General features: G+C 46.2%; 1 protein-coding gene across 4 annotated transcripts in view; it reads right to left on the reverse strand.

Moving 5' to 3' along the window:
• LOC147444605 (uncharacterized) overlaps nucleotides 1–19,735 on the reverse strand; it is a 72,024-nt gene extending 52,289 nt beyond the window's left edge. For 3 of the 4 annotated variants that reach the window (XM_086527153.1, XM_086527154.1, XM_086527152.1), the window contains exons 1-5: nucleotides 19,064–19,735; nucleotides 16,368–18,872; nucleotides 16,157–16,277; nucleotides 15,969–16,057; nucleotides 15,651–15,889 (exon numbers count right to left, since the gene is read on the reverse strand). In XM_086527153.1, coding sequence (XP_086383279.1) covers nucleotides 15,651–15,889; nucleotides 15,969–16,057; nucleotides 16,157–16,277; nucleotides 16,368–18,872; nucleotides 19,064–19,126 — 3,017 coding nt within the window. In that variant the 5' untranslated portion in view covers nucleotides 19,127–19,735. The remainder of the gene's footprint in view (nucleotides 1–15,650; nucleotides 15,890–15,968; nucleotides 16,058–16,156; nucleotides 16,278–16,367; nucleotides 18,873–19,063) is intronic. The other variant, XM_086527151.1, reaches the window with a different exon arrangement.
• Nucleotides 19,736–27,685: the final 7,950 nt, after the last annotated feature.

A 27,685-nucleotide genomic window follows, 5' to 3' on the forward strand; every position in this document is an offset into this window, starting at 1 on the left:
CCCCCCCCCCCCCCCCCCCCCCCCCCCCCCCCCCCTCGTGGTTGAGGCATTGACTAGATCAATATCCTTTATCAACAGTTTATGGGATCTCCCCACGGAGAGATATGCTCGGCTTGCCCTAGAGTCATCTCGACAACTAGCTCTACAAGGCGATACAGCATGTTGGTATGAACAGATGACAGCATGGTTTCAGTCACATGGTTTCGGCACGGATAGATTGCCTCCGTTTCAATACTTCCTGGATGCACCCTCCCTGTCCCTCACACGGACAGAGATCACCAAACTCATACGCTAGGATTTGATTCAGCTAGATACTAAGAGCACATGGATACAGCCGACGCAGGAGTTGGGAACGAAGATGGCCTTTTACAGAGAGAATATTCTCCAACTCACGGAGGACGGTTTTGTGACTAGGCCTGCATACATGGATACGCACTTATCTCATGGGATACGATGCACTATTGGGCGGATACGCACATCCTCACATCACCTCCAGATCGAGATTGGCCGATTTCGAGGGGTACCAGCCGGGGCCAGCATCCACATCTCTCCTCAAGGTAGGCCAGTAGAAGAATGTCTCTATCGCTTTAACTGTTGCATCAATGCCACGATGCCCTGCATACGGTGGGACATGACTCTCTTCCATGACCTTATGTCGCAGTGGCCTAGTGACACAAAGTCTGACATGCATCATCATAAAACCATCTCTGAGGAGGTAGTGCTCGTGATGTTTCCCCTCTTGTAACTGTTCAAAGATCCTTGCAAAATCTTCATCAGCAGTATACTGTTCCTTCATGTCATCTAACTCATGATGATAAGGAATTGACACAGCTGAAATTTGTGGCTTTCTTGATAACGCATCAGCCACAACATTCTTCTTGCCTTCCACATGCATAATCTGGAAGTGGAACATGGAAAGAATGTTTGCCCATCGCATATGCTTTTCGGATAACTTTGACTGTGTCAAGAAGTATCGCAAGGTCTGATGATCTGTTTGGACAACAAAATCAACACCTAAGAGGTAGTGCTTCCAGCTAGAAAGCGCATGAATCACGGCCAAGAGCTCTTTCTCATAGACTTGCATAGTCCTCTCTGGCCCTTGCAAAATTCGGCTTTCATAAGCTACTACCCGTCCATCTTGCATTAGCACTGCTCCGATGCTACTGCCACACACGTCACACTGGACCACAAATGACTTCCTGAGATCTGGCAAAACAATAACTGGATCTGAAGTCAACTTTTCCTTTAAGAGACTAAAAGCTGAAATCTCTTTTTGGGTCCATCTGAAAGTGACCTCTTTCTTTTGCAATGCGTGAAGAGGCGATGCTATCTCTACAAAATTTCTGATAAACCTTCTATAGTAGGAACACAATCCCAAGAAGCTTCTGACATCGTGCACAGTCTCCAAGTGTGGCCATGTCTTGATAGCTTCGACCTTTGCGGGATCCATTCTAACACCATCCTTTGAGACTATGTGGCCCAGAAAGTGGATCTCTTCGAGGAAGAATTCACTTTTCTTAGGATTGACAAGTAACCGACTGCACACCTCTTCGAACAGAATGGTCAAGTGACGCCTATGCTCCTCTTCATTCTTCGAATACACTATCATGTCATCGAAGAACGTTCCAACAAACTGTTGATGCAAGCGGAAAATCCGGTCCATCATTCTCTTGAACGTGGCAGGAGCATTTGTTAGCCCAAACGCCATCACTAGAAACTCATAAAGACCAAATGTCGTTCTAAACGCAGTCTTGTGCACATTCTCTGGCCTTATACGAATCTGATGGTACCCACTCTTAAGGTCTATCCTGCTGAAAATTGCAGCACCCTCTAAACGATCGAGAATATCATCAATGCGAGGAATAGGAAACCTATTCTTGATGGTATTCTTATTCAACGCACGGTAATCAATACACATGCGCCATGAGCCATCCTTCTTCTGCACTAGGAGTGCTGGGGAGCAATACGGTGAAGAACTAGGTTGAATCAGTCCCTTCTCTAGTAACTCCTCAACTTGGCCCATAATCTCTTTCTGTTGCGCCGCACTAACCTTGTAGGGAGGTCTAGTTGGTGGGCTACACCCTGGCACCAAATCATCCGATGGTCCTCAGGTCTCTCTGGCAGCAATTGCGACGGTAATGAATCGGAAAAACAGTCACTAAACTTTTGCAAAAATGCTGACCTTTCTTTATCTAACACAGATAAATTTGACTGATCACTATCTGAGACATCACGTGCAAAAATCAAGTACACAGAAAGATGATTCTTTATTACAGAAGTGATAGCAGAAGCAGATACAATAGGGACTGACTCTCCTTTAAGCTTTAAATCCAAGATGTGAGTTTTGCCCCTATGCTGTACAGTGATCTTTTTGTTATAGGCATCCAAGACTCCATGCACTCGGAACATCCACGGGATCCCCAACAAGGCGTCACAACCTTCCAGCGGCATGATGTAAAACTCTTCAGTGTCCACATACGACTGAATATGCAGACGCAGTTTTCCAATGATGGGAGTAACACACTCTGAGTGGCCAGGACATGCCAACCCTGCCTCTGCTGTGTACCCCATCTCTTCAGCTCTGATGCCGAGCTTCATAGCTAACTCTGGTGAGATAAAGTTGGCTTTGGCACCTGGATCAAAAAAAATGAGTGTCGTCTGATCCCTAACTTTACCCCATGCCCTACATAACTCACTGGCGTCTGTGTTGGGCTTGTCACCCACCATGTCTGGCACTAAACCTGCCGTGGGTTTTGGCTTCTTGCCTTTCTGATCTTCTTTATCCTCTGAGTCAGCAGGCCTTTTCCTTTGTGGACAATTGATAGAAAAGTGTCCAGGCTGCTCGCATATAAAGCATTTGTTCTCAGCCATTAGGACCTTCTTTTCCTCGAGCGACTTGCACACAAAAGGCTTCCTTTTCTGTTTCTTTGCCTGCGCTCCAGAAGTCCCGGCTGAATCCTTGTCTTTGGTGGCCTTTTCTGACCCCTGTGACGCATCAAGAGCCGTTTTCACAAAGGGCTTCTTCGCTGAATTTTTCTTTTGCTGCCCTCCTTTGTCATTGCTCGGAAATCCATTGTCCTCTCCTTTCAACAAGCCAGTGTTCGCAACTTCCATAAGCTGAGTAAGGGTAGCCACTCTGTTCTTTGTACAATAATCGCGAAGCCCTTTAGGCAGCCCACAATAGTAGTTCTCTATCTGCTCTGTCAATGGCACAAATCTGTAAGAGGTCACTGAGAGTAACGCTTTACAAAACCTCCTATTGTACTACAGCAAGCTCTTGCACGAAGCTGAAGTAAGCTGGTGCCAATCTGTCATGACGTCGGCTTCAAATTCATTTGATAGCCAAGCAGATGCAAACATTTGCTTGAAGTAAACCCAAGTAGCGGGTGCTTGTCATTGCATTAACAATGTTGTCCACCATGTAAGCGCATTGTCCTTTAAGAAAGTGGCAGCTTTCCTGACCTTCGAGGCCTCTGTAAAATTCCCTCGCGCATAAGCTGTATCAAACTGCTGGAGGAAAGTGAGTGCCTTTGTCTTGTCCTCGAAACCACTGAAGGTACTGAACTTTACCGCTGCACCACCTTCTTTGTAAGCCTTCGGCTTCTCTAGTGCCCCCAAATTGTCATACGGAATGGTCTGCAACATGGGCACTGTAGTAGGCATGATCGGCACATGTTGGCCATTCACATCTTGCGTCAGAGGTGCAATATCTGGCTGCTGTCCAGAAAAACCAGCCATGCCAAAATGACCCTGTGGCACCCCAAACTTGCCCTGGTTGCAGTGGAAACCTTGTTGCATGCCGATACTACCATACATGGGGTTTGGCATGATGCCTTGCATACCCCCGAACATTGTTCCTGGCATGTACGGCTGACTTCCAGGCGCATAACCAGCCATACTTTGGAACACTGATCCACCCCTGAAATACCCAGGATGTACCGTGGGTGGTGGAAAAACTGAGTGCATTGCCTGGTATCCAACTCCTTGTCCATTCAAGACAGCATGCTGGCTCTGAGAGGTGGCGGGCTGAACTGGTATAACCTCTGGAATAGGCGTTCTAGCCACCTGTTCAAGCACGGGAGGAACCTGCTTTGGAGCCCCCGACTCCGCAACATGCGAGTGTTCCCTTTCCTCCTGCGCCACATGAAGTACCTAGGCTTGAGCATCAACAAGCTCCGTACGCGGCGTAGGTTGCCTATTTTGCTGTTGCACTGGTGCCGCTTGCAAGAATTCCATAAACCTCAGATTCTGCACCAGTTGCGAAAAGACATTCACTGCGGCAACTAACCGAGTCTTGAACGCATCATCCTCAAGTTGCCCAATCATAAAGCCCTGTACTACTGGAGGGACATTCACGTTGACAGGAGGTACAGACTGACGTGGCCGTGAGCTCTCGCCAATCTCAAAAACCATAGGAATCTCCTGCCTGTCCTTTGGAGAGGAACCCTCTTCCATAATTCCCTTCCCCTTGTCAGCCATAGTGTAATCCCAACGTTCCTGCACTGTGTCTTTACCCTAAACAATCCAGGCTCACTCTTTAAGGAAAAAGTGATCGATGTCCCGGCAACGGAACCATGAAATCGGCTCGTAGGGTGGTAGGCGTTGGCTTTCACCCGAAATTCTTTACTTTAGACACACACACAGAGCATTTTGCAAAGAGAACCTGCAATGGGAATTAACACTTGAACACACACAGGGCTCGGAAGCTAGAATGCTCCGAGCAGACACCGACAACCTGTAGGCCCCAAAATTGGCGCCTCTTTCGGTATTTCTTTATTCTTTAGGAGGGTAAATTACAAGGTAAGGGGTCCTGGGAATCCTTCACGCGTATCCACCTAGATACCATTTGATTTGGCCAAATTTCGGCAACATAACAGCCCCAAAACTTGCGCGAAACCAATTCCCCTGCTAGAGCTCACTTGCACTGGCGTATACCCTCTGATTCCTGCCCAAAAACAGTAAATTCATCACGCTGTATTTACTGGTTTTTGCCCTGTTTTCAGCCCCAAACAGTCCCCTAACTGTCCTCTGCCAGTGGAGCACGATTCCCAAAGGTTTTCGCATCCGTATGGCTGAAAAACAGTAAAATTACAGCGCACACACAGCGCTGATTTTGCACCTGTATGGTGAGGTTATGACCCTCACCAGTGCCTGCTTTGGAGCAGCAGCTAGCTACCCCTGTTCCTACTCAAGGAGGCTCTTGCCTCAGCACAAAAGCATGAACCCACACAGCTTGAACCCACACAGCTGTACATCAGTCAAATGAGGAGCCCTCTTGTGGGGCGTCACATAACTGCACGTAGGGGAGAGAGAGAGCAGTGTGTAGCGTGCAGGGCATCACTCCTGGCACCACATTGTACATGAGAGGGAAAGGAAGCACTCCATAGCTCTTAACCTGTGACAAAAACTGAAATGAGGCCTCTCCCATCTCTAAATTCAGCGTCAATTCTTCTGCAAGAGGAAACTGCATGAAATTTCGACACTTGACGCATTTACAAGCATTTGCCCCTTTCGGGTTCGCCGCTTAAAAATATCCTAACCGGTTGCCCAGTTGACTTCGCGGCAGAGTTATAAAATATTCCCCTAGTCATACCGGAGGTAATGACACGAACACATTTCACGGCCCAAAATAGCAGTTCCCTAAATTTTAGGAGATGCTTCCGTTGGGCTCCCACTCGTCTTCTGACCATCTATCCTCATTGGAACCGCATCCAAAAGTGCAATGTGGCCCAACTGTCGGATACTTTCTGTTGGTAGTCCCACCTTGACTTTACGCCTTAATTGAGTTCACTTCCTAGTATCCACCAACTTGCTAAGTGTGACGGGGGGACCTTTATGATCTTGCTCTGAGCCTAGACATCCTCTCACCATACGAATTCCAGTGCCGACCACTTCCCGTCTGCGGGTGAATCTACCGTTCACATTGGCCATGCAATGTCCAACCGTTTGCTACTTCAAAAAGAGGGTCTCAAAACAAATAAAAATAAACCCCATTGGAAAGAAACCAACAACCAAGGTTAGCAGTAGCCACATCCTTGTGACATGGTTAATAACTGCCACGTCCCCATGACAACGACCGATGAGAGATTTCATTTGAACCCACCAACCCCGCCCCCCCCCCCCCCCCCCCCCCCCAAATCTCGTTTCAATTCCAAATCACCTTCAAATTCATTTCCTTAATGTTTTTAGTGTTAGTTCTTTGTACTTTCTGTACTCAAACATGATATCAGATTCAACAATTGTAGCTTTTTGGTCTCGTAGGTCATTTTGGCCTTTTGAGGACGTTAATATAACATTTCATCTCTCTCTCTCTCTCTCTCTCTCTCTCTCTCTCTCTCTCTCTCTCTCTCTCTCTCTCTCTCTCTCTGTGCCCTGTAATCCCACCTCCCCTCGCGCTGCCCTGCAATCCAGTCCCCCCCCTCCTCGCGCCACTTTCTCCCCCCCCCCCACCAACTACACTACCCCCCCCCCCCCCCCCCCCCGCCCTCCCGCCACAGATTTTTTTTCAAATCGAATTTGTTCAGATTCTGCAAACTTCAGCAAGCAGATTTTCTCAATTACAGCAGGCAGTTTTCTACGCAGAATTATCGCAGGACGGATCAGAGCAGGAAATAGCAGATTTCAGTAAAACTCAGAAATTGCAAAATTGCAGATTTTTAGAAAATTGCAGAAATCGAATGCGCCATGTATGCTTAATGCGGAAACATGTATGCATAATGCGGAAGCCCGGGTGCGTGTAGATCTCCGCAACACTTCGTCTTGTTTGTTTGTTTGTTAGTAACGCCCAGCCATGAGGTAGCAAAATGACAAGCCCGAGCCCTTAGAGAACGCAGTCCAAAAGTGCAAAGAAGAAATGGTCGAGACCATTAACAAGATCAACCGCCACCTATTAGGTACAATAAACCTGCTCGAAGATCGCTTTCTGGCCCAAGAGAGCAAGATCACTGCATTGGGAGATCGTGTGACAACCCAAGACGAAGAGATTGCGTCACTCAAGAGGGAGCTCGTTGAGGCACGATCACGAAACACACTTGAAGAAGGAGAATTGCAACCTTCAATAATAGAAGAGCTCAACACGATCAAAAAACAAGTGCGAGCCATCAAAGAGGGGGAAGAGCAGCACAAAGAAATGACGACCTCTTGGGTGGACGTTATCACCAAGACTCAACAGAAGGCAGATGAGGCAGAGAAATGGATTGAGGTCGCCAAGAAGGGGAAAAGCAAGGAAACAACAACGTCCACACCCAACATAATTAACCTGACACTAGAAGAAGAGCAAAGAAGGCGTGTGCGCTCTCTACATGTGAGAATTTGCGGCCTTAAGACAAAGATAATGTGGACAAAGAGGTAAAAGAACTCATGGCTTTGATGGGGGTTCATGAGCCGATGCACTCAAAAGCATGGAGAGTAGGCAACAAGAAAAATGGGAGCAAGCGGGAAACCTTGAAAGAAAGGGCACTCATCCTTCGTTTTCCCTCCATGGAAGCGAAGGACTTTCTCAAGAAGAGACCGACTCTTAAGAAAACGGGCATCTTTCTCGTGGATGATCTTACCTTCTCACAGATCGCTCATACGCAGGAGGTAATGCTAGAGATTAGAGCGCAAGGGAAAAAGGTAAGATTGCTTTTTCCCGAGATGGAAGAGTGGTGATATTGGAGGCACGCCCCACATGACGGTGTGAGACCTATGGAACCACACTCAAAGTTGCTACATAGAATTGTAATGGATCTATGCGTCTTGATGTGGGTGCTTTTGAGGAAAGTTTTAGTGGTAGAGACATCATCTTCTACTCTGAGACACATCAGGCCCCTGGGTAGACTATGCCTCACATTAGTGGATACAGATGGGAGACCGCTTGTAGACAGGAGACACAATCAGAGCACAGAGGGTGGGGCTCAGGAGGAGTGGCACTGTTATTCAGGGAGGAGTTGCAACCATTGATACATATAGCCCGCAAGGATGAGCAAGCTAGGTACATGTGGGTGAGACTAAGAGAAGCGACAGACAGATATCTTTACAATGCTATTTGCTACTTTCCCCCGAGTACGTCAGTGTATGCACCACCCAAAGGACAATCCCCCTTTTCTATTTTGGATGATGACATCTAGGAGTTCTCTAGAGATGGTGACATCATCATTTTAGGGGACTTCAATGCTAGGACTGCCCATCATCAGACAGTTTTTTATAATACTTCAAAGGAGATGCTGAGAGAGCTGGATGTTGCAGAGACGGGCCTATCCAGACTATCACAGGATGGGGAACATACTGAGTATGGACGACACTTGATAGACATGGGGACCGCACATGGATTGGTCATTTTGAATGGGCTACAGAGATTTCGTGATGCAGGGGGTTTTACATGCTTTCCGCACAGACATGGAGCCAGCACAATGGATTATGTCATGGCACAACCGAGCCTCATCTCTAGTATCCAGGATCTCATTGTTGGACCCAGACCTGTTGGTGTGGCAGTGGACCATGCTCTTGTGTCGTTGAACATCTCTTTCCAGTTCAGTATAGCACACAGGCCACAGGCAACAGCCCCTACCCGCTACACTTTCACGCGGGAGACAGACGGTGTATACATAGATGGGATCTACAGACGCCTACGTACAAAAGAGTCAGGGCGACCTTTAGAGGAGCTTACTGCTATACTGACACAGACATTACACGATGCAGCAACAGAGGCATATCCACACACCCAACCTGAGCAGAGACGCCGTTCTAGGAGCATGCCCCAAAATAGCTGGTATGATGAGGAATGCCGCGAGACTAGAGCTAGACTTCAGAGGGAGGTGCTTTTGGGGGACATCACTCACAGACAGTCACAGATTGACTTTCGTTGCTAGTGCGGCGGAAGAAGAGGGCATTTTTGGCTCGCCTAGAGCAAGACCTATACCAGCTATTCTTGAGTCAGGACTCACGTGAGGCATGGTGGCTCTTTCATGAGCACCCCCCCCCCCCTCCCCCCCCCTCCTCCATTACCTCTACAGCGGCTTGGGACCAGTACACGTCATCTCTGTACATAGTTCCTGGACAGCCGCCCCTCCCCGACCCCCCCCCCCCCCCCTCGATCCATGTCCCCACACATGTGCTTTTTTTCACCGTTGAGATGGTGAGAAAGGCCATTGACAGGATGAGGACTGGGAGAGCATATGATCATGATGGCTTAGTGGCTGAGCACTTCATATATGCCAGAGATCTACTAGCAGAGCTTCTAGAAGTTATGTTTAACCGTGCCATGTGTGAGGGCTTGCCTGATACTTGGAGCCTATCTACTATTGTACCTATCTTCAAGTCACGAGACCCTATGGAGCCTGGGAATTATCGCACTATCATGATCGGACACACATTGGCACGGTTGTACGCATCCATTCTTGAGCAGCAGCTGAGCAGATGGGCAAAGAGAGAGAAGATACGGGCAGCCGGGCAGGCAGGGTTTAGGAGAGGCTTTTCTACTCTTGACCATATCTTGACACTCAGAGCCATCATTGAGGAGGGTAGATCGCATCGGAGATGGATCTATTGTAGCTTTGTGGACTTCTGCAAAGCATTTGACACAATACCCAAAGCTAGATTGATGCACAGATTACAATAGATAGGAGTACCCAAAGAGCTCATTTGGGGAGTTATGGCATTTTACAGGTCAGTAGTGGGGCATGTACGCACCCCAGAGGACCTTTCTACAACGGTTCACTACACTATAAGGGTGAAGCACGGTTGCCCGCTCTCTCCTACTCTATTTGGTATTTATGTGGATGAGGCGTCTGACTACATTGAGAGAGCTGGTGATAGAGGAGCACAGCTGGCAGGGACATGGATTCCAATATTGTTATATGTTGATGATATTGTGTTGGTCTCCGACTTTCCGGAGGGGATGCAACGTCACTTGGATGCTTTGCATAGGTTCGCCCAGGATTTGTCTGTCAACCTAGGTAAAACCAAGGTCGTGGTATTTAATACCACCCCACAGTGGATCACGAGGTCAGCGCCCGCATTCACATACAGCCAGGAGACAGTGGAGTATATAGATGCTTACACCTACCTTGGAGTGGTTTTCAGTGGACCAGCATTTTCATTGAGGAGAGCAGCAGAGACTAGACTGACCAGAGCCCACGCAGCATTGGGTAGATTGGAGAGGATGTGTTCACATGTTCAGTTTCAAGACCCTTGGACGAAGCTCTGGCTCTTTGACACTTTGGTGGCTTCTGCATTGCTCTATGGAGCTGAGATTTGGGGACCATCACGACAGGTCACATTGATGGATGGGGGGACATGGAGAAGCCATTAGTCTCTATGATCTCGCGGCTCATTAGAGCCAAGGCTTCAGTACCACGTGCCGTAATCGGGGCAAAGCTAGCTGCCCCCCATTAGTGGTGGAGGCGCTCACCAAATTTGTCTCCTTCATACACCGCATGTGGGAACTTCCCAGAGACACATATGCCCACCTTGCACTTGAGTCCTCTCGACAGTTAGCCATGCAGGGGGATACAGCAAGCTGGTATGGGGAGATGACATCATGGTTTCAGGCGCATGGGTTCAGCATGGACAAATTTCCCCCCTTCCAGTACTCACTAGATGCACCCTCTCTGACTCTTACACAGTCCGAGATCACCAGGCTCATCCGCTAGGACCTAACTCAACTAGACACCAGGAGGACATGGACACAGCCAGCACAGGAGTTGGACACGAAGATGGCTTTCTACAGAGAGCATATTCTCCAGCTTACAGAGGACAGTTTTGTGACGAGGCCCAGATAGATGGACACCCACTTGTCTCATGGGATACGATGTGCTATTGGCCAGATACACGCATCTTCACACCAGCTAGGATCGAGACTAGGAGATACAGTGGAGTATTGGTAGAGGCCAGGACATGCCTTCTGTGTGACATGGAGCCTGAGATAGAGTTGCTTCAACTTGCACTACACATGCCACTGGCTCGTCTACTACGAGATACGTGGCCGCTTCTATTGCTTGTTCAGAGAGGGCTTCGGACCACTCTCCAAAGTCATGCGGTACGAGGATCAGAGATGCTTGGGTATGTTTTTGCTCGAGCTGTGCAGACACCGAGAGAGCCTCATGAGGGAAGAAGCTAGCCAGTCTCAGAGACGGATCACAAACTTCTTTAGAGCAGACACTGGACACTGTAGGAGCTACCACCACAGGAGAGCTCGTCGCCTCACACCAAAGACACACTGATCGACCGAGCGACCGAGTTAGGGAGATCCAAACGCCCACAACTGTGGAGGACTACACAGCATAGACGGAGGCTGCATCAGAGGACTCGGATCACTTTGTTCCGACATGCACGACGGCCGATCAGGCTATTGACCATGGAGGAGATTGATGAGATCCGCCAACGACCGATGCTGGATCTTTTGTGATTTAGCTATCCCACCTAGCTGCTTAGCTCACATCTAGCAGTCTAGGATTCCATAGTATTTTTTCTGTCATTTTTTGTTACTCTGACTTTGTATCAGATCCACCACATTGTAACTTTCTGGTTTCATAGGTCACTTTGGCCTTTTGAAGACGTTAACGGTTAATCCATCAATCAATCAATCAATCAATCTATTCTATCAATCTATTCTATCTATCTATCTATATGTATGTATATATATATATATATATATATATATATATATATATATCTAACTAAAGGAGGAGTTGCAGCCATTGATATATATAGTACGCAAGGATGAGCAGGCAAGGTACATGTGGGTGAGGCTAAGGGCAGAGACAGGGAGATACCTCTACATTGCTATTTGTTCCTTTCCTCCTAATACGTCAGTATATGCATCACTTAGAGAACGGTCCCCCTTTGCTATTTTGGATAATGACATATGGGAGTTTTCCAAGGATGGTAACATTATCATACTAGGGGACTTCAATGCTAGGACTGCCCATCACCAGACAATATTCTCGGTGTGGCTCTCCATGTGAATGAGCTAGGAGTGGCTTACTACCTAGGTCGGGGGATAAGTCTGTTGTAACATTACTGAGGGCCAGTGTAAGCAACTATGAAGGTAGCAATCCAAATGATCAACAGTGTGGAAGAGCAACTGCACTACCATCCAAGCCAAGCTCTGGGTGACTCTGAATGTAGTCGCGGGATGCCTGATCTCCTGCATCTCACGAGTAAACTCTCCAAGAGAGTCCAAAGCATTGAAGTCCCACTCCCAGTCTGTAGATCCAAGCAATGAACCTGTCCAAGAAGAGATCCACGATCCTCTCCCCAAGTCCATGTAGATGCTCCTGTGTAAGCAAGTGATTGACGTGTCGAGGTCAAGTGGTAAGTGTTTGTCCACCCAAGATGGTGTCCTTTCTGGGAATGTCAGAATCCCATATGCCATGAGCTTGGCCATATCTCGTGTGAACTCCTCTGATGAGTGCATAGGTGTGTCCATAGCAAACCACAAGCCCGAGTTTACTTTGCCCGACATCTCCGATGCTCAAACCACTGAACGATGGCTAGAATGAATGGATCTCCCAAGGATCGTACACCCATAGATGATCAAGCCGATGTCAAAGATACCGTGTACTGCAGCAGTCACTGAGAGACCGCACGGACCACCATCGGATGGTGTCCTGGTAGGAGGTAACTTCATTATTTGTGGAAAACACAAGCCAAGAGGCTGCTGTCCACCCAAAAACACAACTGCAAGGTGATGACAACGCTGCTGTCCAGCGATTTTCAGCGTGCTCGTACGCTCCCAACATGCTCCGGAGCGGTGCACTTGGTTTGGGAGGGTGGTAAATCAAAGTCACAACCCCAAGTGGGCTGGAAGCAAAGAAAAGAGCAGTGGATATATGGCTGAAATCTGATGATATGAGGAATGTCGCCGGCAAAGCACCGGATGTTGAGCCGGTAGGAAGGCAAGATCCATGATGGGTGTGAAGCCCAGCGCTCCCCTCTTAACCTGAAAACGCAGGTGCCCCAACCGAAAGACGTAAGGGCAGTCCCCCCAAAAACGCTATGTGCTCCACCAAAAAACGCAGATGCCAGCAAAAACACAAATGAAGGAAAGGGGTTTTCCACGACAAAAGGGTCCAAGACCCTAGCGCTAGTGGCGAAAGCAGAAAATCTGATGAGTTCTTGCAAAAACGCAGGTGGCAAGAGCATTCCATCGCGAGAAACGTTGTCCAAAAGATGGCACCACCCCTTCATGCTGTGAACGCTGGCTGTTTTGACTCCTAGGAGAAGAACCCGATGCAGATGATGATGCACCTGGTCTCAAGACCATGGAAAGCTCGTTGCTAATACCATATGTATTAGCGACTGATACCATGTGAGAGTGCACGTGTGCGGAAGAGTGAAAACTTAAAAGGGGGGGGGGGGGGGGGGGGGGGGAGACGCTGGAGTAGGGAAGAGGGGTCAATCAGTCCCCCCATGACTACCAGAGCAAGAAGACCCGCACAATGATCAGATGATATCTATGAGATGGGTACCCCCGTGGCCCCATATATATGAGTGCCCAAGGGAGTCCATATTGGGCGGGCGGCCGCCCCAAATCTGGGCAGCCAAACAAAGGTGCAACCTATAATTGGGTGACTAGCCCAGAGACATACTAGCCGTACAAGTATGTAGTAGACCTATGTGAAGAAGCAGAGTGGTGTAAATCTAACTCATGACATCTAAGAGTCGGAGAGACTAAGAACTAATTCGATATGCCCGTTACCACAATCCTCTGCAAGTGCAGCACCCCTTTCCACTCAAAAGTGATGGTGTCTGGAAAAATTGTGGAACGGGCAGTAGCCACCGTTATAGACGGCACATATGTCTGGATCTATACTGAGCGCATGAATGGTATGCCAAAAATAGAACCCATCTACCTCAACATGTCTGGCAACCAAAACTTTGCTAGCAGCTCAGGGAAAGTTATTTTTACTAGATACTTCAGAACCTAACATCTCCCCTCAAAAGCAGCTAATGAAAAATCCTCGTATGACCGGTGCAAAAAAACCAATCTGTCCTCGAAGCCGAGAGAAGTGCGGTTGATGACTCTAGTAGCAAGTTCCTTTGATGAAAAAATACAAATAAAGCACCTCTGTCATCTGATGATATCCTCCACTTTGCCTTCATCCAAACCAGTTAAGAGTGCAAGAGCCACTCCCAAATGCTGACACGAGCATAGAAACACCCCGCCAAGAGGCCAACAGCCCCTCTTTGAGGGAGAAGTTCAATACAATCACCAATCTTGCGTTGTAGATCTTCTGGAATAACCATAGAAGGTGCCATAGTACTTGAGAGAGGGCCGTTGAACCCAAAGAGAGGATGGCGATGAGAGATGGATAGTGGAAAGAATGTGAGGAGAGCAGGTGAGCTCAAGGGAAGGGGAGGGCAAGGGTGTGACCACCCTTTGGAAGGCTGGGCAGGCATGATAGGGGTGGGTAGGGCAGGCTCCTGCAAGCTACCAAAGCGCAGGCAAGCGGCCAGAGTGCGAGCAAGAGGGGCGGGAGGCGTTGAACAAATCATGTTTGCGAACCATGAATAAGATCCTGTCAGGATGGACACAATCTAGCATTGATCATCTTGACCAAAATCTATACCGAACGCAGAAGGGTGATTAGAATTCACTCCCGGCGATGGGTGGTCTCTTCCCTTGGAAATAAGAGATATGAGGCCAGAGACAAATTCAGGCATATGTCCAGATGTAAAAATAACCTGACAACCTCTCAACAAACGCCATAAAAACCAGAGGCAATGTCCAAAACTGCACTCGAATGTGTTTGCAAGGTATCCTCGGAATCTCTAATAACTCTCATGAAAAAGCCAGCTTGTGTCAACACCAATGAATTGTTTGTGTAGTACATCCATAGTGTTTTGTATTCATTTTGTTGGTTCCATGCAAGATGCAATGTGCTTTAAACTCTGAGGCATGAGTCTGAATGACGATAAAGTGAACTCCACCACACACGTCAGTGAGAAAAAGGCATGTGAGCGATAGAGGGGCAAGTGGTGCCCTAGATACACGAGTGGTATTAAAAAGCTCGAGTTGTTGCCAATGTGGCCTTCACCACACCTGCAGATGCGAGTCCTTCAAATTTGTCCTTGTCCTCATCAAGCTTTTTCTCTTTTTTTTTTGCGCCGGAAGGGGGGGGGGTTTGGTCTTTATAAAACCATAAGTTAAAGCTGATTTATGGCATTTCTCCGAACAGCTTATAGGTTTTACAAGTCAGCCTATACATCAAGTGTGCATTTTTTTAATTGTACATAGAAACCATAAAAATTGTGTAGCCAGGACGGTCATACAAGCGACGTGGACTTGATTAAGTAGCACAAGGGCAAAGGGCTCAGAGCCTCAGACACATCGACACATTATAAATGGAAGATAGAGCTCCAATGATCCCAGGGAACATTAAAAATTTAAGATTAGTTCAAGATTCTCTTACTTTCAATCTCACAAGCTAGTAAATTCACAATTATCACATTCCATGTCATTTTCTCCACGATTTTACTACCAAATCCACATCATTTTCCCCAAAAAGTAGGATAACTATCCACATTCACCCTGTTTACCATTATTTTGCACTCGTGAACAGAAAGGATCTTGATGCTTTTTCCTATATAATGAGTCTCATTGGTCAAGGAGCTTCGTGCCCAACTAACTAAAATGAAGCCCTACAACTAGATGAAATGAAACCAACCTTCGATTATATATGGCCTGAGACAGAAGATTTATATTGGTACGAGGATCTATCATAGGAACAAAACATTCTTGCATAACACCATGTGCCACTGAAAGTTTGCTATGATGCTCAGCCATTTCTTCAAGATTGGATGGCGAGAGCCCTTGGTCCTTCTTCATAGATCTCAGTAGAGTCCAAGAAAAACCATTCTCCATGTGATTTGATATTCCAACTAAAGTGCGCAAGGCTGAAAATATCTGCACTAGAGATCTCAAAATCTAATGGTACAATTTCCAAAAAGGTGAAAGATGAGACTTAAAATTCTGCCTGGCATACCTCTTTGCACTTCCTATCGCAAAACCAAGTTGATGCTTTAGCAGCAGGAGTTGCAAGAACTGTGTGCTCCTGTGCACAAATGAGATGGTCTGCAGAAGCATTTTCACAGTTAAAAACATCGTCCTAAAATTCCACTTCCTTTTTATTATTAAGAACTTCGTGAAGTAAGGGGGTCCTTGATAGCCTACATTCCAATTCACACTGCGCACAACGATGCACTACATCATCAATATCATGAGCCGAAAACTGGTTACTTCCACAAATGCCACAACAGCAGCGAGGACAATACCAATCACCCTCAGGAATAACCTGCAGAAACTCCATGAGAACACTTTAAGAAATGAAACCGTCTTTATGACTGACAGTACAAAGTCATGAGAAACTTCATGTCTGGCCTACCTCCAAGCCAATACAATCAGCATGGAATGTTGATGGGCAATGATCGCATAAAACCAACTCTCCACCATCTCCACAGACTCCGCAAGTATCATCATTGATTTCCATGAGACTTTCCTTCTCCTTGACATCTTGAAAAGCACAAGCTTCAAGCTGGCAGTCTGAAATCGATCTCCCGTCATCTAAAAAGGTATTTGCACTTGGTCTGTGAAGCTTACTTCCAGCATGTGCTTCAAAATTTGATAAAGTAAACACTTCCTTGCAGCAATCACAGATAACTCCCTCACGAGTGACTTGTCCTTTCTTCATCACATGCCCATCCTTTCTATTGATATAAGAAACAGGCTCATTCTCCTTCAAAATGCCCTTGTCCATCAGCCAAGAAAGCACAGTCGACTTCTTGAACTGAAAAGATTCCCCTATATTTTTGCACGAATTTAAATGCTTGCTTTTTCCTGGATAGGTAAGCAAAACTTGCATCCGACAACCTCCTCTTTTGAAAGACTGCCTACCCCTCTTACGTTTTATTTCTGAATGTGAAAAACCATCGAGCACCTCAATCTTTCTTTTCTTTTGACTCTCTCCATTCTGGCGCAACTTTTTCTTCTTGACTCTTGTATCTACCACCACAAAATTGCTCCCCTCTACATTTGTAAAACTAGAAGGGTCTACACTCTTCCTGTCAACAACATTCATTGCATTTTCGACTACTCCAGACACGTGGCAACCTGCTGAAGGCAAAGGAACCTTTCCGTCACTTTCTTGTAAGCTGGAAGACAGCATCTGTTCTGCCTTTGTTTGTCCACTGCTAAGCTTCTGTGAACACCTCACATTTTCTGCCATACAATAGACACTTAGAAGTTCAAATTCCTTATTACTGCCTCTATCCAGAAACTCATCATGTAATTCCCGTGCCTTCCAGCCTCTGCAAGCTGCAGCCAATGAAAAAAACCTAGATCCACTGGGTGATATGTAAACCACTTCTTGCTTTATTAATGGACCACGAGCACGATTGCGAACATCAAGCTTCCATCCCGCATTCATGAGAAACTGTTTTGCTGCAAGACGAGCCTGACGTACTCTCACTTTGTGAGGGATAGAACAGTCAGCAAAAACTGCTCCATTGCCCCTCGAGTTATTATTGATGCAAATAGCTTGATTTTCATGAGACAGTAAACATGATCCTCCCTTGGCTGACAGGCAACCATTGCTTTTACAGTCAGCTTGCACCGCATTGCTGCTGACATCATTCATGGACGTTGTTTTACTGGACTGTAAGCTTATTTTACTGGACTGTAAGCCTTGCCCAGACTCCTCCTCCTGTGGCATGTCCTTGTCTTCTAAAGCATTCCTTGAGCTTCTTTCAGCTGTGTCACACAATCTAGACAATGGAAGGATGTCAGATTCCTGATTGACCAAACTTGAAGTTAAACTACTTCTTGTAATCCTACAACTCGCTCTGCTATTTTCTCCAGCTCTATCTTTCCTCTGACCCGTCTTTTTTAATTTGGCATTTGAAACACCCTGCTCCTTAGAGGATTCCTGCTCCGTTGCATGAGCACTTGGGCGTTCTCGAAATATATCCTCTTTATCTTCTTGCTCCAAGCTGCCAGAAGTAAACCTTTGATCGGCTTCAAAAATTGCCACCTTACCATTTTTCCTGTGGAAACCAGCCTTCACAAAACAAGCATGCCCTTCTGAGGACATGGGACAAGATGAGGACTGGACAGACCTGCCAAGATGCTCATCAGAAGACGCTAAATTTGTTGCAGCATCCTCCTGCTTTGTCGTATTGTCCTGAGCAAAAGTCCTCAATCCTTGACAAGCATCATCACCATCTCCTGCGAATGAACCGAGCTGTTTTTGTGATATCGAGGTGCATGCAAATTGTATATCTTGGCACTCTTCCCCTTGCAGAACCTCTAAAGCGTTGAACCTCTTCCGTCTCCATAAGCTTTTCGAAAAACTCCTACCTTTCCTGCATATATCCTTTAAGGAACTTAAATCAATCTTTCCTGTTTCGTTTTGCAACAACCAGTACCCACGAATTGCCCATTGTCCAGAGTCCTCATCCCATTCCTGTGAAACCCTTAAGTCATTAATTAGAAAACCTAACTCATCACCCTCCTCTGGAAAAAAAACCTTGAATTTGGAATGAGTGTGATAAAAATGCACATCATCCAGAAGAATTCCCTCCCACCAAGCACCATCATAGAAGGCATCCACCAAAAGACCTTGCTTCCAGTTCTTTGGAGGTGGGGTAGAGCAAGGAGGTGGCCTAGGCCTGATAAAGCCACGCTTTTGAAGCTCAGTTTTCATTCCATTTTTCAGCCGCAGAGTGGCTGAAAGTAGCTTTACATCATTGGAAATATGAATTGATTCACATAACTTCTTGCTCTGATCAGGAGCAAGAAGATCATCATACTCCACCACTCTACGAGCATGCTTAACTCTCACCACTCTGGCGGGATGCCAAGAACCTCGGAGACCAATCTCTTTTTGACGGACCTGTCAAAAACGTAGGGTAACTTTCTTGTGACTTGGCATATCCAAGGTGATTGAAACCACAGACACAAGCTGAACTTCGGAAAACTAGAATGCAAATAACTTGTAAAACTTTCAAAGCACATGGATAATTACACAAATGCATGCTTTGCGCTCTACAAATTGGTAAAACAAGTGCAAGAAAGAAACCATACCTCTACAAGCTCCCCCAAAAGCAATTTTCTGGGGGAATAATTTTCAGTATCCATGTTTTCCATGGGATTAAATCTGTAACGCCCTTTCTTGCATAAGAAGAGGAGAAAAGCAACTCCTAAGTTAAAAGCCGATGAGAGAACCGATAATGTCAATCAGGACAAATGCAGAAAAGGGGCTCTGTGTCTTTCAGTAAATAAAGCCTCTGCAAATTGCCAGCCACAGTGCAAACACAATAAGGTTCACCTGGCTTGTTTGATGGACTATGCCTCCCAGCAAAGCACAGTTCATAATAAAAAACTCTGCGCCTCCATTACATGGGCAATTTCCTGAAGGCTACCCCACAGCAGAGCTCAAAATACGCATCTTTGAACTAAATTTATCCGCATATAAAAAATTTGAAGTGGTTGCGCAAGGTCTTGGAAGTAACATCTGCGCTGCTGACAATTTGTACAAAGATTATCGCGACGGAAGCCCTTGTGCAGAAAAAGAGTCAACAATCTCCTTGAAGATATCAGGTCCTTTCTTCATTTCGCGAAGAGCGCTGCGAGACATATCCATCTGCGGTGGCACGTAAAGAAGGGAGCGAAAGAATGGCTATGGAGTTGCGAAGCTAGCAGCAGAGAATAACCCTCGTTGCTTATTTTCGATTGTCAGTTTTTAAATGTTAAAATGGAATGTTGCCCTTCGCGCACGCCCAGTACAGCTCGAAGCATCGTTTTTGGTGACTATTCAAGATTTGAACCCACACCCTCAACACATGCCTTGCAAGACAAGTTATGTACATACCCATTTACATCATCTAAGCCTAGTCTATATATCCTATGCTGTAGTAACCCCTCACAAATTCAGTTAAATGCATCCGAACATGATGAGAGAGAAGATGAGATTAAAAACTAAACTAGTCACTTAACATCGAGCATTGGGCAGCACGTTCGCTAACCCTACGAATCTTCGCATTAACCTAGGTTGATGGTAAGTTCGTTATATCTTGAGAATCGATCCATGAAGCTATAAGCTTGTTTGCCCGCAGTATAATGCTTACATCGGGGAATATGTGCACATGTGATAATGTGTACATGTAAACTAAAGTGTGTGAAATGCTATATAATTAAGTTAACAGACAAGTATTTAATCTTAATAGATTGTTCATCATGCCACTCTAATATGTGCCCACAATTTTTTAAAAGAAAATCGTGGCGAATCTTGGCAAATACCTGCGAAAAAATGCAAGATTGGAGCTTGGAGGTCCCGACTGCAGCGCTTTGGTGGTGGTGGTGGTGGGGGGGCGGGAGAGAGAGAGAGAGAGAGAGAGAGAGAGAGAGAGAGAGCAGGAAGGGGGGAGATGTGAGGGCAACCATTAGGGCACTCCCGGCACTGTAGTCGTTTGGAGATGCGAGCACGATTGTTGGGGCGCAGAGGAGATAAGAGCTTTGTTTTTTTAGTTTGTGAGTCGCCTAATGCAACAACACCTACTGGATGTAGAGTTGGCTACTAGAGCCGTGAATGGGGCGTTCAATCAACCGTGTCGAACTCAAATCCGTCACCCCTATCACCTTTTACTAGAAATGATAGAGATCTCAAATCAATCCTAGCCATGGGACTTAAAGGAAGGTATCGCATGAGGTAATGAATATGATAAAAGATGAACCAGAATGAATGAGTTAATGCTTTCATAATTTAGTACGACCTAATAAAATAAACTATATAACAAAATTCATGTATGTATGGCATACACTAAAATCAATTCACACATAAAACGAATAGTATCAATGTCCCCTTAATATGCATGTGCTCACAATCAATTAAAAATCAACATACCTCAGTGCTCAGTGATCTAGCAAATGAAACGTCTCACTAAAAAGACTTTAACAATAAATAAATTGTAGACGCTTATTTTGTGAAAGGATGGAGACACATATAGATCAATGGTTTATTCTCACGTTAAAGAAAAACAAAGGCTAGGCTCAAAGTAAGCAAGTTAAAAAAAACACCACAAAATTTTTTGTTTGCAACTAGTGAAGGTGTCCACCTTATGAAGCTTCACTAGAGCCACCAATCAAGCAAACATGTCACAAATACTTGCAAAATACTACCGCACGTAAGGTCCTTGAATAGCAAATTTAAAACATTCTGAATAATTAGTAGCATCACAAACAAGTTCATCTTTAAGAGTTCTTTGAGCTTATGACCGTATGAAACGGGATGTTAGCTATAGAGATTCTCAATGATCCCTAATAACCTGGAAATAGCAAGCAATTGAAGGAACAAAGATGAAAATGAATGCCAATCAAGTCGATACAAAGGACATCCTTCAATAGATGCACTAGAATTGCTAAGAAGTTAGAGTAGGGAGGTCTTTAGTGCCTAGTCAAGAGATTTTTACTAAGTAGTAAAGGCCATGTTGTTTAAATCAATAGAAAAAGAACACCAACAATGACATCAGTCCAATAACGGATCCTATGTGTCTCTCTCGTGAAGCAAATTGGGCACTATGCACTTGGGAATCTTGTTTATGCAAAGCAGTAAAATGTTAGAGAATTGGATTATGTAGCAAAATTGAAATTAATTGAAAGAGGTTGATCTTCTTGTGTCACAATGTGCAAAAATCACATAACTATTGATAGATCAATCACACATGCACGCATGTACTAATATAAAAAAAAAACAGAACTTGATGCAGATTGAAGGTCGGATTTACAAAGACGACCCCCGGCTCCAAAAGCAATTGTATTGATAAATTTTCTCTACAAAAAGACTTTGAATCAATACACATCTTGCTTGTTCTCCATGACATTCTCAGATCAAAGAGATTGACAACTCCAGAATCCGACAACATAACAATTGTCGAGGACCTCGCCCAAGAAAAAGGATCTCTCAAATTTCACACTTCAAATTGCATGAGCCAAGATACCTTCAATAATTGAAAAATATTAAGAAGAAGCAGTAGCATGCAATGAATAGTACATAGTATATTTCTTCATACATAGTTTTGCATAGTACAACTTCACGTAAAGAGAGTAGGAAAAGAGAACTTTGAGAGGAGCCTACCTGCATGGAAAATTGACCATCGATCATCCTCCAATGTTCCAAATCAACCCCTCCCCTCTAAGCGTGCTATTCTTGGTCAAAAGAGCCTCACTTTGTGGTTTAAGCACGTGGGGATGGTAATGGAGAGAGCTTTTTCTAGATTTCTGTTCATCAAAAATTAAAAAAAGCTCCCTTCACTCCAAAACTGTTTTTGGAGCGAGTTTTTTTTCTTCTTCTTCTTCTTCTCTCTCTCTCTCTCTCTCTCTCTCTCTCTCTCTCTCTCTCTCTCTCTCTCCCTGTCTCTCTATCTATCTCTTTCTCTCTCTCTCTCTCTCTCTCTCTCTCTCTCTCTCTCTCTCTCATCAAAGGGGTGGGCACTAATGCCACTTGAACATGAGCATGAGAGAGAGAGAGAGCAAGAAGGGGGGGAGAAAGGGAGGAGCTCAGTAAAAGGTCCCCTCCCCGACGCGCCCAGATTGTGGGGCGTCACACTTGGTATCAGAGCTCAGTAAAAGAGCTCCTGGAAACGAGCTGAAGACCGACGTGCCCGACGCGCACGATCCTCACGACGACTCCAACCGCAATGGCCCGGGTCGTCAAAATCTTGGTGAAGAGAGCTCCAGAAAGCAACCACACGCCCCCCATCCCCGTGACGCGTCCAAACACCGGGCCGTCACCCGTGACCCGCGCCGGCCCCGATCCGAGCCGGGCACCTCCACATGACAAGAATGAAAGATGCGGGCCAGACAGGGCTCCCCACATGACAAGAATGAAAGATGCGGGCCAGACAGGGCTCCCCACATGACAAGAATGAAAGATGCGGGCCAGACAGGGCTCCCCACATGACAAAAAGGAAAGATGCGAGCCAGACAGGGCTCTTTATATCAAAAACAGGAACCACCGAAAACGCGACGAACCAAGCCAACGGTGTTCGTCGCGCCCCGGCTACTTTTGTGGCCCATGCTGAGCTGAAGACCCATTCAAGTCTACAAAGAGACCACAGGGCCCCGAGCTTGCCCTCCAAATGACGTCCAAATAGGGACCAACTTCGCAAGTGCTGCATTGCAACGGAAGCTGCATTGCAACGGAACTCTCTTTCAGATTCGGCTTTCAAGAAGCCTCCGCGCGGGCCAACGCAGCAGGTGGCTCCGCGCACATCGGGTTACCTATTCGGGGAATGCTCAAGTATGGGGAATTCTACTTGGGTGTTCAAAGCATACATTTTCAGCCTTCTGCCAAAACCCCAAAAATACACACACTCACTTTATTCTCGAAAGTACAAAAACAAAGCATGCCTACTTACTTGCATTTGGGAACAGTTTTGCTCACTTTGCACTTATATGCACCCCTTAGTCCCCACGGCCTCATGCATAGCCAAGCACTCTTTTCCCACGTTCGACGCGGTCGTCGAACTCTCTTCAACCGGGGGTGTATATAAGGGGTATGAGCCTCCCGAGACCGGCCACGGGAGGGGACCCCCACCTAGACACTGTAGCCTCACTCCACGCACTCGCGCACCGTGGGGACTCCACGCAAGGTTCCCCGGGGCACGCTATGACCCTCCGTCAGTGTAGCGGAGCCTGAGGCTACGTGGGGCTAGGGACCCGGAACGCAAGACCTGCGAAGACCCGCGAAACGCAAACGGCCGTCGACCCATGGAACGCAACCACGCCCGAGCCGGGCCCGTCCGAGCCCGGCCCCCGTGAAGGCAACTTGACCCGAGCCGGTCCCGTCCGAGCTGGGCCCTCCTGAGCCGGTGTCGTCCGCGCAGGACCCCTTGACACAACACCTCGACCCGAGCAGGTCCCGTCCGAGCCGGGCCCTCCTGAGCCGGTGCCGTCCGTGCCAGGACGTCCCGTCCGAGCCGGGCCCAAAACGTCCCCTCCTCGACGTGCCCAGATTCTGGGGCGTCACACAGAGAGAGAGAGAGAGAGAGAGAGAGAGAGAGAGAGAGAGAGAGAGAGAGAGAGAGAGAGAGAGAGAGAGAGAGAGAGAGAGAGAGATTGAATTATCGTCCGCGTAGGTCAAATATGACCCATAGGACCGAAATCAAAACATTACAAAGGGGTTCTTCTAAGCAAGAGGATCACAAGATACATCTCAGTTAAGGACTGAGGGTCCAAAGAGGTGTCAAAGGGAAAAGTTAAAATGAACAAAACTAAGAAGGGAAATGTGAGGAGGGGCTGGCTTGGGAGTTCCAAACTCCTAAATAATGGCTTTACCTCCTCGATAGACTGCCCATTTCCCTAATGTGCATGCTTCTAGCATCTTCTGGAGTTCTGGCTTTTTTTGTTTGAGTTGGGCGGGTGTGAGATCTTCTGCAAACCCAAATTTAGTGTCCTTGAGAAGCCTTGATTGCTCAAGGAGTTCAAGTCGATCCGCCTTGGTCTTGAAAGTGAGGATTGCGTGATTGGTGCGATGCTCATGTGTAAGAAAGGTGATTGTTGTTGGATCCCATTGTACCAAGGGGGTTACTCCTTGGATACGGGCAAAGCACTCGTGAAACTTATGATCTCCCTCCCCTTTCCAGTCACTTGGGAGCCCGCCGATGCGAACATTGAGGGAGATGTCCTCTTGTCGTTGTCGCTCGCGTAGCGTAGATGCTACACGATCTTCGACCTTGCGAGAGATTACCTCATGCACTTGATTTTTGACCTCCTTTGAGAGTATGGTCTCTACTTCCGCCTTTGTTTTGTCAAACTTGACTTCCAACTCCTCCATCTCATCCTTCTTGCAGTTTTCCATTGCAGCAAGCCGTGTCTCGATGGCATCAAGTCTTTGCTTGAGCTCCTCATTCTCTTTACGAAGCTTTCCGACTTCTGTTTGAAGGCTAACGATGTTGTCCTGCTTTGGAGGTGTTGCTACAACTCCTGCGAATGTGAGATTGCCGCGGGATGAAGCTTGGGTGCCCATCGCTGTTGTTTAGGGGACCCGAAGGTGGGTTGTCCATATGCTCGGGTGGGAAAGGCCGCTTAGGGGTTTTTAATTTGCCTCTGCCGAAGCTTGAAGGTGAAGAGATTTGAAAAGCAGGGCGGGGAGGGAGTCCGTGGGGGATGCAAGACAGTGCCCATGAGGGTATGGGAGGGGCCCCGTGAGGGCGCCGCTAGAGCAGGGGGTGGTGCCACAGTGGCGGAAACGGGGCAGTGTTGAGGTCGGCGCTGCTGGAGCAGTGACACGGGGCTGCGGGAGCTGGATTCGGAGCAGGGCAACGCTAGGTAGAGCCGGGGACCCCCCGCAGGACAGCCCCTTGCCGCGGGGGAAATCGACGAAGAAAGGAGGAGGCTGCTGCTAGGGTTTGCAAGTCGATGCACACACACACACACACAAAGAGAGAGAGAGAGAGAGAGAGAGAGAGAGAGAGAGAGAGAGAGAGAGAGAGAGAGAGAGAGAGAGAGAGAGAGAGAGAGAGAGAGAGAGAGAGAGAGAGAGAGAGAGAGAAGAAGAAGAAGAAGAAGAAGAAGAAGAAAAAAACTCGCTCCAAAATTAGTGCGAGCTTTTCTTGATTTTTGCTCAGTTGAGCAAAAAATATGTAAAAAGCTTTCTCCAAAAGCTCCCATAAAACCTCAACTCAAGCGTGTGGAAGAGAGAGGATGGAAGTTGCATTCCCCACACTCAACTAGGGCGCCACCCTCTTGACTCCTCTCCCACCCCTTATTGCCTTGGCCACCGAGTTTAGCCTGGATGTACCTTTTCACCCTTCTAATTAACCTTTTAACTCGCTCTTGGAGGCTTTTGGGACCCAAAACATTTTGGAATGCAAAGGGATTTCACTTTGAAGGCCACCTCTGCCCTCTTTTCCCTTGTCGGGTTGTCGCTTCAACAACACTTTTGTAGGCTTTTGGACCCATTTTAATGTTTTTTTGGTCGCATTAAAAAACATCGAAATCTAGGATGAATTCCCTATACAGTTTTGAAGGCAGCATCATTCTTTTGGCATTTCTAAGAAATTAATGGACCTTTGTTCCATCTTCGCAATCCTTAGTTCTTTGACTATTTTTACTTTGTCTCTCTGGTATGGCCAATTCTATCGATAGAAAATTGTTTAAGTAAACCAAAAACTAAAATTGATGACATATATTTACCTTACAAATAAAGTGGTATGGTGGGCATTATTTTTTTGTCATAACAAGTCCCATACACATATGAAAATGATTGGACATTCAATTTTCTTCACGCTTGTGTCTCTTGCATCCTCTTGATCATGTGGTTCTTGGAATCCACCAAGATACACTACTCAAAGCCTTCAATAAGTACTTTTCATATGCAAAGAGCAAAATGACTCTTGATGAGGCATATTTTAGGATCTCATCACTCCTCATAAGAACGAGCCCTCATTGTTTTTTATGTAGTTGCTTGTGAACAAATTTATGTTTTATTTGGGGGAGTTGCAACATTGCAAATGGGCTTTCAAGTCATATTTCTAGACTATTTCTAGACAACCAAAATGACACCCTTGAGTATAGGTCTAGACCAATGAGAAACACCTTGACCCCTTAGTTAAGCGTTGATTGTGGCATGATGTTGTGTAGCTTTATGTCAATCACTTTGCTGTATAAATTTGTTGTATCTTGCACGCAAAACTGAAGCATCTAATTATTGTTTGGATGATTCCGCAAGCTACACCCTAGTAGTAGAGTATATGCTCTTTTCTTTATGCTTAGGGCTCCAATGGTGCAATGATAGACTAGATGACATCCCTTACTATCAAGTATTTCTAGGTTTTATCCACTAGACCTATGGGTCCCATACCTATTGCGTGTTGTAGAGTGAGCACAAGAGAGGGAGACATGGGGCGTGCATGTGTGTGTGAGTGTGTGTGTGTGTGTTTCAATAACGATAAAACATATACACCACTGAATCCTTTCAGATTACAAAAGACACTAGAAATTATGTCAATGAAAAGGTGGTATAATTTTCATTCATAGTCATTAGACACAAGTGTTGAAATCAAGAGCGCAAAGATATAATAGTCCACCATCTTGAAGCCAAAGAACTTTGAAAACCATTGTTGAGAGGTAACCCTCACTTGCACCCATGTAAACAACACAACTTTTAGTTAGCATTGGTACCGTATGCAGGTGATGCATGGGTATCCCACATGTTGTAGATGTCACCCAACTTAATTGCTTTCAAAGATAAATAGTAAGAAAGGTTTTTTCCTATGCCAGGCCATAGTTTTTCTTCCAACACGCAGGCCAACCTGACCATATAGGGGCCTTTATCGAGTAGTAAGAAGACCTTCAATCATACTTTTTAGTTGTTATGGCACCATTCATCCAATATTGCAGGAGGTTACCTTCTTTCCTTTTTTAACAAACCAAACCTTTGGTAAGACCATATATATGCAACAACAACGAAACCCTATTTTTGAAAGGAAACCCCAAACACAAGCCGTAGCAACAAACGGTTGCATATCCTTATGAATCAGCAATAAATTGAAAGCTTTTTATAACAATAACTAAACCAACCATGCCATAGCCATACTTGGCACATTAGAAGTAATATGACAGTATTTTCAGAAGGTACCATAATGTCAAGTGAATCACATACATCATATGGACAGTAATCCATAGTAATTCCATAAGTCACCTGAG

This window comes from Adiantum capillus-veneris, chromosome 13 (genome assembly GCF_014529385.1).
Source record: "Adiantum capillus-veneris isolate H3 chromosome 13, ASM1452938v2, whole genome shotgun sequence".
In the NCBI taxonomy this organism is placed as follows: domain Eukaryota; kingdom Viridiplantae; phylum Streptophyta; class Polypodiopsida; order Polypodiales; family Pteridaceae; genus Adiantum; species Adiantum capillus-veneris.